The sequence below is a fragment of the Microtus oregoni genome, unplaced genomic scaffold (genome assembly GCF_018167655.1).
Source record: "Microtus oregoni isolate MIOR12 unplaced genomic scaffold, Mior012 000035F_ref0000213, whole genome shotgun sequence".
NCBI lineage: Eukaryota > Metazoa > Chordata > Mammalia > Rodentia > Cricetidae > Microtus > Microtus oregoni.
This window is the reverse complement of record NW_024543094.1, coordinates 23,697,895-23,709,908: the sequence shown is the minus strand read 5'-3', so window position 1 is coordinate 23,709,908 and position 12,014 is coordinate 23,697,895. Positions and strand designations below refer to the sequence as shown.

At 38.3% G+C, this 12,014-nt stretch overlaps 1 protein-coding gene across 2 annotated transcripts in view; it reads right to left on the bottom strand.

Annotated features, from left to right (window-relative positions):
• Positions 1 to 12,014, bottom strand: part of Stam (signal transducing adaptor molecule) — a 63,874-nt gene that overhangs the window by 37,883 nt on the left and 13,977 nt on the right. For both annotated transcript variants that reach the window (XM_041630627.1, XM_041630626.1), the window contains exon 2: positions 10,954 to 11,038. In XM_041630627.1, the coding sequence (XP_041486561.1) occupies positions 10,954 to 11,038 (85 nt within the window). The remainder of the gene's footprint in view (positions 1 to 10,953; positions 11,039 to 12,014) is intronic.

Genomic DNA, 12,014 nt, shown 5'->3' with positions numbered 1-12,014 from the left:
CAATGATATCTTGAACTTTGCATGCAAATGGATGGAAATAGAAAACACTTTACTGAATTGAGATAACCCAGACCCAAAAAGATGAATATGGTATGTACTCACTCATAAGCAGATTCTAGCCATAAACAAAGGACATTGAGCTATAGTTTGTGATCCTAGAGAAGCTAAATAAGAAGGTGAACCCAAAGAAAAAAACATATATTTATCCTCCTGGATATTGGAAGTTGACAAGATCGTCGGGCAAAAGTTGGGAGCAGGGGGATGGGGGGGACTGGGGGGGAGGGGAGATGGGGAGAGAGAAGGGAGAAGGGGAGGATTGTGAAGAGCTTGGGGGAATGGGATAATTGAGATGGAGGAAGGGTGAATATGGGAGCAGGGAAGAAGTTATCCTAATCAAGGAAGCCATTTTAGAGTTGGCTACAGTCTTGCCTCTAGAGGGGTTCTCAGGTGTCCAAGGGGATTTCCCCAACTAGTTCTGTGGGCAGCAGAGGAGAGGGTGCCTGTACTGGCCTTATCCTATAGCCACACTGATGAATATCTTGCATATCACCATAGAACCTTCATCCGGCGATGGAGGGAGATAGACAGAGACCCACATCGGAGCACTGGACTGAGCTCCCAAGGTCCAAATGAGGAGCAGGATGGAGAACATGAGCAAGGAAGTCAGGGCCACGAGGGGTGCGTCCACCCACTGAGACAATGGGACTGATCTAATGGGAGCTCACCATGGCCAGCTGGACTGGGACTGATGGAGCATGTGATCAAACTGGACTCTCTGAATGTGGCTAACAATGAGGGCTGATTGAGAAGCCAAGGACAATGGCATTAAGTTTTGATTCTACTGCATGGACTGGCCTTTTGGGAGACTAGTCTGTTAGGATGCTCACCTTCTTAGACCTGGATAGGGGGGAGGACCTTGGACTTCCCACAGGGCAGGGAACCCTGACTGCTCTTAGGACTGGAGAGGGAGAGGGAGTGGGGGGAGTGGGAGGGAAATGGAAGGAGGTGGACATTTTTAATAATAAATAAAAATATGGGTAAAAATGGAAGGTTATAGAGGTATATTATTTGTAATTAAATAATTAAATAAATCTTGCCTGAAGACCAGAGACAAAGCTAAAGCCACTAGAGGTCAAGTAATGGTGACACACACCTTTAATCCCAGGATTTGGGAGACAGAGTCAGATGGATCTCTGTGAGATCAAGACTACCCTGGGCAACACAAGATCAATGCAGAAACAAACCAGATGGTGGAGGTTCACACCTTTAATCCCAGTCTTAGGGAGTCACGCCTTTAATCCTAGAACTAGAGGGAATATAAAATGAGAGGAGAGAGAGGTTTACTCTGCTTAGTTTGTGGTCGCCTAGCCTTGGTAGAGGTTAAGACTTCTCTAGTGGCTTGGCTGTTTTGCTTTTCGGATTTTCAGGCTGAACCCCAATTCTGTCTCTGGGTTTTCATTTTTTGCGCTACAGAAAGCTAAGACATTTCAAGTCATAACAAAATAAATTCAACTATATATATATATATATATATATATATATATATTCCTGTTATAAACAATTACAAAACTAGAAAATGCATATGAAATATGTACTGAGAGATACTGCCCCATAGTTTTGGTAGTGACAGCAGCTCCCTTTAGTCCTGGCCCAAGTGGACCCAGCTTGATCTGCTCCACACAACTGTGAGCAAAAGAAAGGTGATGATCAAAAAGCAGACAGGTCCCCGAGCTGCAATAGGACTTGGTGGAGTGATCTACTCAGATAAGGAGAACCATGACACAGGAAAGGATACTGCAGCCTAAGTCCCTTTTACTGTAGTGCAGGAGTGAGTAGTCACAGTCTGTCACAGGAGGAACAAATGCAAAAAGGGAGCTTGATAAGAGGTATAAGCCACGTATGAGAAGTGTGGCCTGGAGAGGAAGTTCAGTAGCTATGACATAAAAAAAAAAACACTGCATCTACTTCTACCTGGGCTAAGTGGCCAATCTTCTGCTCAACACCATCTAAAATGACTATGTCACAAACTCAGTGATCTACAAGTTAGAGAGTTCTACAGTGCTGGAAGCAGAGCTCAATGGGAAATTCAGATGTAGGCGTGGACTACTAACAGAATATAGACAGTAAAGGCTGTGCACAAGAGGCTTCAAACAAGAGCTACGGATTCTACAGGGAATTGAGTCAGGCCATTTTTGTTACATTCTGGCAAAGAACTTGCCTACACTTGTCCTGAGAATTTGTGAACTTCAAAGAAGTAGAGTATTTAATCTGCTTGAGGATATTTCAAACCAAGACACCATTTAGGCTGTAACATGATTACTGCTAGCTGCTTTTAGCTAACTGTACATAGAATCGCAGTGGAAAACACAACAGAAAGGACTGGAAAGTTTGCAGCTTACCCAGAAAGTAACTGTTGATAAAGTTGGGGCCAGGAAACTAGTTGCTGAAGAGATAAAAACTATTAAAAGTAAGTCAAATATTCTACATCAGTACAGTAGGAAAGATACTTAAAGCTGAAGGAGGACTCACACCATACCCTGCATTTGACTGTTTTAAGAAGAGAGCTCGCAGGGTGGTGGTGGTGCACACCTTTAATTCCAGCATGTGGGAGGCAGAGGAAGGTGGATCTCTGTGAGTTTGAGGCTAGCCTGGTCTATAGAGGGAGTTCCAGGACAGTCAGGGCTGTTAACACGGAGAAACCCTGTCTTGAAAAAAAAAAAAACAAAAAACAAGAAAGAGAGAGAGCTCTAGGGTATCCTACACAGAGAGCAGCCCAGGAAACCCCTCCACATTATCAAGGCCCTCTATGGTGTGACCAAAGGGACCCAAAGACTCTTCAAGCTGGGAGAAGCCCTTGGCTGGTTTTGCAGACACACAAAGTCAATTATATGATCACAAAAGCTTCCCTCCAGAGTTCAAAGAAATGCCTAGGAGGCCAGGGAAAAGGTCAAGATTCCTACAGTGGCCAAGACTGTAATTTGTGAATCTTTGACAGTGGGACATAAACGGTACAATACAATGTAGATCCTAGGAAGTCAGAGATGCCAGGAATGTGGAATGAATGTCAAGGTAAGCCACGGGTAATAAGGGGCGTCAACTCAAGAGAGAGAGGCTGTGAAAGCAACAATGCAAAGGCTGTAAGACTGGGCTTACCACTGAACAGGAAAAAAAATATTTGCCAGTTATACATCTGATACAGGATTAGTAACTATATTATACAAGAATTAGAAAAGCTAAACATCAAGACAACAAACAAGTCGATTAAAAATGGGGCATAAAACTAAACAGGGTTCTCAAGAGGAGAAATACATATGGCTACTAAACACTTCATATCCCTAGCAATAAAGGAAATGCAGATTATAACTACCTTAAAATTTCTCTTCACCCAGTCAGAATAGCCATCACCAAGAATAATGGCAACAAATGCTTGTGCAGCACAGAGTATCTTTTTACACTATTGGTAGAAATGTAAGCAGTGCAACACTTCGGGAAACAACCTGGAGGGGCCTCAAAAAACTTGAAATAAAATTAAAACAACTCATCCATGCCACTCTTGGGCATCCCAAAGTAATCTATGTCCTATGACTTGCTCATCCACATTCACCTCTATCCTGCAGTCAAGACAGAGAATGGCATCAGTTAAACGCCCATCTTGATGAATAGGAAAATGTGCTACATACACCCAATGAAATTCTATTCAGCTGAAAAGAAAACTTAAATTTTGAATTTTTCAGGTAAATGAATGAAACGAGTGGGCGGGAGTATTGAGTAAGGTAACCCAAACCCAGAAAGACAGATGCCACATATTCTCTTTCATAAAGGATCCTAGCTTCAAGTCTTGCTTTTTGTATTTAACTTGGAGTACTTGCAGAAGCCACGAAACTGAAAGAGGTCAGGGCCTTAGGAGGACTGCAGAACACAGGTAAAAATAAAGTACAAAAGGGGATTAGTGGAGGCAGGAAGGGTTAAAAGAGGAAGGGGAGGGGAAGAGGTGGAGAGAACATGGGGACAGAACAGATTAAAAAAATACAGGGGTATGAAAGGGCCATATTATAACCTACAATCTTCTGATCTAATTAAAAATAATAATAATAAAAATGTTTGAAGGATGATGCCCTGTATAGTAAGACAGAACCAAAATCCTAGTGCTAAGTGTAGGAAATCTCATATGAGACTCCAGAGGCCCCAAAACAATACAGTCTCCTGCCTTTCCACCTGGTTGCCCACCAAAACAAGATTTACTGTTTAAGACATTATACATTTTGGTTGCAAGATACAAAGAAATCAAGCTAAAACTGAGCTGGAAAACTCCATGATAGCTAGCTTTTAAACTGCAGGAGAAGACTACACAGGCTACTGGGGAAAGAAAAAACAAAAAGAAGGACCAACAATCCTACTCAATAGTGAACTCCACTTACCACAACACTAATCTCTCGGGTAATAATGGCACAACTGTCATGTGGAGTTAACCAACCACTTCTGATTGGATCTGAGGTCCACTCCACAGAAGAGAAAATCCATGCCTTGGGAAGTCATAGGTTCTATGAGGGAAATTACTACTGATGTTAATTTAAGCTAAATAGACATAATGTTAAACTGCCTTCTAAATATTTGTGTTCTTACCCTTAGAGGCTACTCTCAACCCTAATGAGGGAAGCCTATCTTTCCAGTAAACAGTGGTGAATGCGAGAGACTCAACATGCCAAGAGTAAGTAATGGATGAGAGTCTCAGACCTTAACAATTCATTTCTCATCCTCTATTCATGAATGAAATTATGATCTCCCAACAGATACAGTTACTTGCATTGGACCTGTATAAGACAAGCCTTCTTAACAGTCAATTGTGAGTGGAGGGGACAATAAGGGGACTATGCCCTTACTGCTGATCTATAGGCTACTGATAAGACTCTACGAGACAGAGTCACTGTCTAAGTTTTGTACCCACTGGTGAACCACTAGGCTAATGAATACTTTCAATGTCATGGACATCCAGAGAGCCTTGTACAAAACAGAACGGTCAAACAAAGGACAAAATGAGGTGTGGGGACGTGAAGGTGAGAGTAATCAGAATACATTATATACATGTAAGAAATTATCAAAGAACAAATTTAATGAATAAGCATGGGGCAAAGTTTTGCCTTTAAAGTAATCAAGCCAATTCTAAATTGTATATGGGGACGGGAGAGAAGAGTGAAAAACAGAACGAGGAATAAAATACAAGTGATATGAAGGGGGGTGGGAAGGAAGGCTTTAATTGGGGAGAGAAGAAAACAATGCAGGAAAGGGAAAAAGGATAAATTTGAAAACATCTTAAGGAAACATTTATATTTGTGCGTGTGTGTGTGTGTGTCTTAAAGTTATGAGACTTAAGCTAACAATGTGCCATGGACCATCTAATAAAACCCCACCACCCAGCATGAGAAACCTCCCTTTGAACTATTGGTAAGGGAAGTCCAAGAGATTCCTAAAACGATATAGGATACTGTGTAATACTGTAGTTGCCTTTGGTTGCCTCCCAGAGGCTGAAGGTAAGTCCCTATTATTACTGAAGATACCATGTTCTATGAACACAGGACCTGGAAGATTCAGCCTGGATCTAAATACCATTTTCATAGTGCCAGAAGTTTCTATGTAAACTGCCAAGAGAGGGAAGCAATCAATAGTCCTACCCAGCTGTGATTTCCATTAATCACAACAATAACCAAACATGGCAAGATATCCTAATGGTATAATAGTACCACTCATGAATGGAAACCAAAAGGTCTCTTAAATTGGATTTTAGGTCTCATTTAATAGGAAAGTGATGTTTATTATTGGAATCCCAGCTAACTACCTAGGGTCATGAGATGATGGTTCTTAGAGGAGACCCTACTATCACTGTTTTACTAGACCAGCATATTTCCTAATTGAATTCTACAGGCAACTAAAGAACATTAAATGCTAGAGAGGGGGAGAATTAGTCTTCCCCAGGGAAGAGTCCCTTAGCTGGTTATCCAAAAACAAGTGGTAAGATCTGAAATCATATACATACAAGCAACACTAAACAGTAAGCAGTTTTTATGTGCGTGCATGTAAAACAACAACAAAGAAAAATAGACCATGATTTGGGAACATGACAGGGTTTGGAAGAAAAAAAGGGAAAGGAGAAAATGATGTAATTATATTTTAATTAAGATTTTAAAAATTTAAAAATTAAGAAAAGAAAGCAAAGAAGACTAGTCTTATCAAGTATTAAAACACACCACAAAGCTTTACAATTAAATCCATAAGTAATACACACATAGCACACACAGTATCAATGAGACAAAAGAAAAAACTTAAAAATATACCTAAATACAGATTGAATGTACTTTAGGAAGGTAGTATTTCAAATCAGAAGGATATAAAATAGGATTATTCAGTAATGGTACTGTTGTGCTTGGAAACTACATGCACTGTGGACGCTGAATGGAGAAAGGTAAAGTTGGAACAATTCCTCATAGTGCTTCATAAATATTGCAATAAATGAGCAAAGGCCTCAATGTACAAGAAGAAATAATGCAGTGACGAGAGACGGTGTGGGGACTTCTTACCAAGTTAAATACAGCTTATATTTAGGAACACATTCAAGTTCCTAGGCATTTACTCAATATATTAATAAACTTGCAAAAATTTACATTTTTATTTCTCACAAAATATCAGCTAAAATGGCTATTATTTTACCTTTTAATTCTGTTTCAAAAATGTTAAGATTGACTTAACAGATTAAGTATATCCTTAGCCAACTAAAGAATGGCATCATGTTTTCCAGTTTCTTTATAGCTAAAGGGAAATAATAAACAAAACAGCACCAATTAATCCAGAATCAATTATACAACTTCAACTAATGTGAATAATCAATATTGTGTTCTCCAATTTTTATGCCCACTTGACACAAGCTAGAGTCACTGGAGAAGAAGGAACCTCAGTGCAATGTCACCACCAGACTAGTCTCTGAGAAAGCCTGTGGTGCATTTTCTTCTTTGTAAAGCTCTAATTTTAGTATATGTGCTGTCAACGCAAGCACACATTTTCTTTATTGATGATTAATATGGGAAGGCCCAGATTACTGTCAGTGGGGTCACCACTGGGCACGTGGTCCTGCATACTGAAAGAAAGAAAGCCAGTAAGCAGCACTCTTCCATGACATCTGCCTCACTTCTTGCCTTTAGGTTCCATCCCTGTTTGAATTCCTGCCCTGACTTCCTTCAGTGGCAGACTGTGATGTGGAAGTGATAATAAAATAAACCCATTCCCACCAGAGCTGCTTTTGGTCACTGTGTTTTATCAGAACAACAGAAACCACAATTAAGACAAATTCCTACCTCCACATCTATTACATGAACAATTAATAAAACTAACACACAAAAGAAACTACTTAAGAAGACATTTTAAAGAAAACTGATGTCATTCTGTAATTTCGTTTGACTTCTAAACAAACAAAGGCTGTTTAGTTCATCATATGACCTAGCTGGCATTCTTCACCACTGACTCATAGACTAGGACTGCACACTAAAAAACATGTGAGTATCTTGAGAAATTTGAAGTATCTTTCAAAACATCAGATTTTATGTTTAATACAATCAAATAGTTTGGTCTTATCTTTATAAAAGCCATATAACCTATCTAAAAAGTAGGGAGAACATGAGTAGTTTTTCAAGGCAGATACAATTACTAAAGATTATTCATCAGTGATTGAACTTTGTTAAATACTGTTTATAACCAAAATTGGTGTTAAATTAGAAAATGTTTTTATTTAATCCAATACTAATAAGCATTAGAAAAACACGTTTCTAAGAGTGACTGGCTATATTAAGGTATTGTGTACTAATTACAAAGCAGCATTTACAAAACAGTGTATACAATGTGCTTATTATATATGAGCAGAGAACATACAATCATATTTGTGTAAAGATACAATGAAAAATATAGATTAAAATCTTTTTACCTACAGAAGCTGAGTATAAGAAATGGGGATGGGAGTAAGATTGATCATTTTTCCTCTTGTAGACAGGTATGCTGGTATGTGCTTACAACCCCAGGACTTGAGATTGAGAAGGCAGGAAGATGAAGAGCACAAGGCCATACTGTATTTGAACTCACTGCTCTCCTGAAAAAACTTAATGGGAGAGAGGGCTAGCTCGGCAGCTACGAGCACCTGCTATGAAAGACACTGTGGCATAGAATACGACAGTGATAGAGCAGGACACCTGACATCTTTCTCTGGCTCTGCATGTGAGCAGGCATACACCTCACACAAGCATAAGCAACACACAAGTCAAACTCTCATTTTAAAAAGAAGCTTAACATTTTTCTATTACAGACTTGATCTGGGAACCTATTATGTTCCTATAATGCTAATCCTTTGGTCTTGTAGACAAACGGCATCTCTGGCTCACAGTAATTCTAGAGGCACACAAAAATGTTAAAAATCTTAAGGATTTTAAAAAAAGAATCTTTATATTAAAATGGCTAAACATATATGGAAATTTCTTCATAACAATTCAGTGATAAAATGCTGCATTTATATATTTTTTAATAACGAAAGTATCCCATAAAAGCAAAACTGCCTTAGGGCCAGGGAAGTCTGAATGGCACTCTATGCTTTTCATTTTCTGTAATGAAAATATTGAGATGCTACAATAAAGCAGAAACACATGTATATACATAAACAAAAAACATATATACATACATTCATTCACTCATTCACTTATCATTGTGTAAGTCAAGCAGACCCAGAATTCTTTATGTAGCACAATCTATCTATGAATGCCCATCAATCTTCCTGCCTCTGCCTACTGAGTACTGGGATTACAGGGATGGGCCATCAACTCTGGTTCCCCAAAAAGTCTTACTTGAGCCAGGGAAGATATTACACATGACTTTTAAACTCAATAATACCAAAACAGTTCCTCCATTACTATTTAGATTTCCAAACCATTAGCAAAGGCTCTAACAAGATGTCTCATGAATGTAAGCAAATAAATGCTTAGAAAATGATGGTTTATAGTGGTTCTCCACCTGTGAGTCATGATCCCTTTGGGGGTCATATATCAGATATTCTGAATATCAGATATTTACATTATGATTCTTAATGGCAGTTGTGAAGTAGCAATGAAAATAATTTGATGGTTGGGGTCACCACAACATGAAGAACTATTAAATAGGTGCAGCATTAGGAAGATTGAAAACCACTGGCTTAGAAGAACTAGAGACCAGCAATTCTTTGGGGAGCGGAGAAGAAGGAAAAAAAGAAGGGAAAGAAGGGAAGGGAGGAGGAGAAAAACCACAAATGAACAAGAGCAGATGAATAAGAAAACCATTCCTGATTAAGATGGAATTATCTCCTAAATAAATTCCTAGATTTAGTATAACGAATTCAAATTCCCAAACAATAACTCAAATGTTAAGGATACACTGGGGGGAAAAACATGTGGATTTTTTTTTTTTAATAGCATGAACCTAAACGTACTGGTGCTGAGTAAGACAAAATGCAGACAAAAACATTCTTATGGCTAAAAAAATTAGTAAATTTCAGATATATAAGAAAAAAGGTATAATGACTACAACTGGTACAATGTTAACACAATGAAAAAAATGACATAATTTCTCCATCATTAGACACCACATAAAACTTCATGTTGATTTTCAACCAGAAAAATAGGAAACATTTCTAGTAATGAAAGAGAATGTGTGTTTGTGGTTTTAGACACTTGGCCAAATTTTTTTTTTGTTTTTTTTTTTTTAAAAAGTACTTACAGAAAAAAGAACACTAAAGTAAAGAAAAAAATGAAAAACAGTGAGAAGCAAAAACAGACTTCATAACTGCAACAGTAGATAAAGCTGTACTTTTAAAATACACCGGACCAATCTTGTTTGGTACCCAGTCCTAAGTGGACAAACACCAGATAGAACTTTAATCAAGGGTGTACACTTAACCAAGTGCCAAGCACTTTGATAGAGCATCAACAGAACCAGAATCTGAACCCAGAGTCCTTTCAGAGTCCACGCTTTCAACCAATGAGTTACCTGTTTCTTTCCTCTATACAGAAAAAAAAGCAAACAATTCGATCTACAAATGCACTAAACAAATTTACTACATACATTACTAAAATATACAAATAAGATTAGTTTTTGTACAGAAAAAAAAGCAAACAATTCGATCTACAAATGCACTAAACAAATTTACTACATACATTACTAAAATATACAAATAAGATTAGTTTTTGTCACTTTGTTTTGTTCTTTGCTGGGGGCTGAATGCAGGGATTAAAAGTGTGCACCACCACCGTCCAGCAGAAAAGTCTTAATACAATAAATATAAAAATAAAGATGAAAGAGGTAGAGGGCTAGGAAGACAGCTCAATGGGTAAAAGTGCTGTCATGCAAACCTAAGGAACTAAGTTCAGTCCCAGAAACCCATGTAAAGGTGGATGGAAAGAACTCATTCCTCAAAGTTGTCTAGTTGTGACATACATGTTGCTTTTCTCATGGCCAAGACTATATCCAGACCAGAAGCAACTTAAGGGCTTATTTTGGCTACAGTTTGAGAAGGGTATTGTTCACTTTGGTGTGGAAGACAAAATGAAAGGAACAAGAGGCAGCTGATCATATCTGACTTCAGGAAGCAGAGAGGGCACAGGATGTAGGGCCACGATAATCCCTGAAGGCACATTCCCAGTGACTCATTCCTCCAACAGGGTTCCACCTCCAAAGGTTCTACAAGAGTCCCAAACAGCACCACCTACTGGAGACCAAATTTCAAACATAGGAGACTAAGGGGTAATTTCGCATTCTAACCACAATAAGGTAAACTAATGGGACAAGTCTTCAAATATTTTTAAACGAATTCATAATTGTGATATGCTTTGCTCTTCTAATTTGTCTTAATTATTAGAAGGATGAACAAAAACTCTTGAATATTTGAACACTCACCCAGTGCGAGATTGGCCAACCTTATCACAAATATCCAAGATGAGGCCCCAGTCCTCAGCAGTATTCATCTCACTAGTTGCTTTCTCTGTAGATTATAAAAGAATTACAGAAACATTAAAATAAAATTGTTATAACATATTATCACATTCAAATCACGAAACTTAATCAAGTCTCAACAACAAACCCAAACAGTTGCCAGCACTATGATTAATCAGACTCTGATGTCCAGCTTTCAAAGGGGCAAGTTCAATCTATCACAATCTTCCCTATTCACACTTCATTTGCTTTTGGCATCATATGGAAGCCATTGATTTTTCTCCATTCCAGTCTATCCCTACCTGCAAACAGACAAAGTAAACAAAGACATTTTCAGAAAAGTTTTAGCTTTACTTGGCAATGAAAGGGACAGGGACTAAGCACTCATCTCTATGAAAATATTTCATGTAATTAAGTTATTTAGCTACATTTGTTGATTTGGCTTTGTCAGCATGGAGAGGAAAGAAGGTCCCCCCCCCCCAAAAAATCAAGTTTTCACTATTTTTTCCTATAAGATAGCTCAGTGAGTAAAGCACTTGCCACACTTGAGGTTGACGTCTGGATTCTACATTGGAAAGAGAGAACTGACTCTTGAAATTTGCCCTGTGGGTCCCCCCCCCCAAAAAAAATCAAGTTTTTACTATTTTTTCCTATAAGATAGCTCAGTGAGTAAAGCACTTGCCACAATTGAGTTTGACATCTGGATTCTACACTGGAAAGAGAGAAGTGACTCTTGAAATTTGCCCTGTGCACACATGTAAATGCATACACACACGCAGTAAAAATAAATTTAAAACTTGGTATATTAAAGACATTAATAGAGGCAGGGAGATTAATTTTTAAAAACAAGGGCAATATAAACACAGCAAGCTTTTGGCAGCAAATATATTCTAGCAATATAGATATACAGGGTAACCTATGGAGAAGACATAAAAAAGGAGAATCAAAATAGGAATAATAAAGCCTTAAGAACAAGGCTGGTTTATACTACTGCATTACAAGGAAGTTCAAAAACTGGCAACATC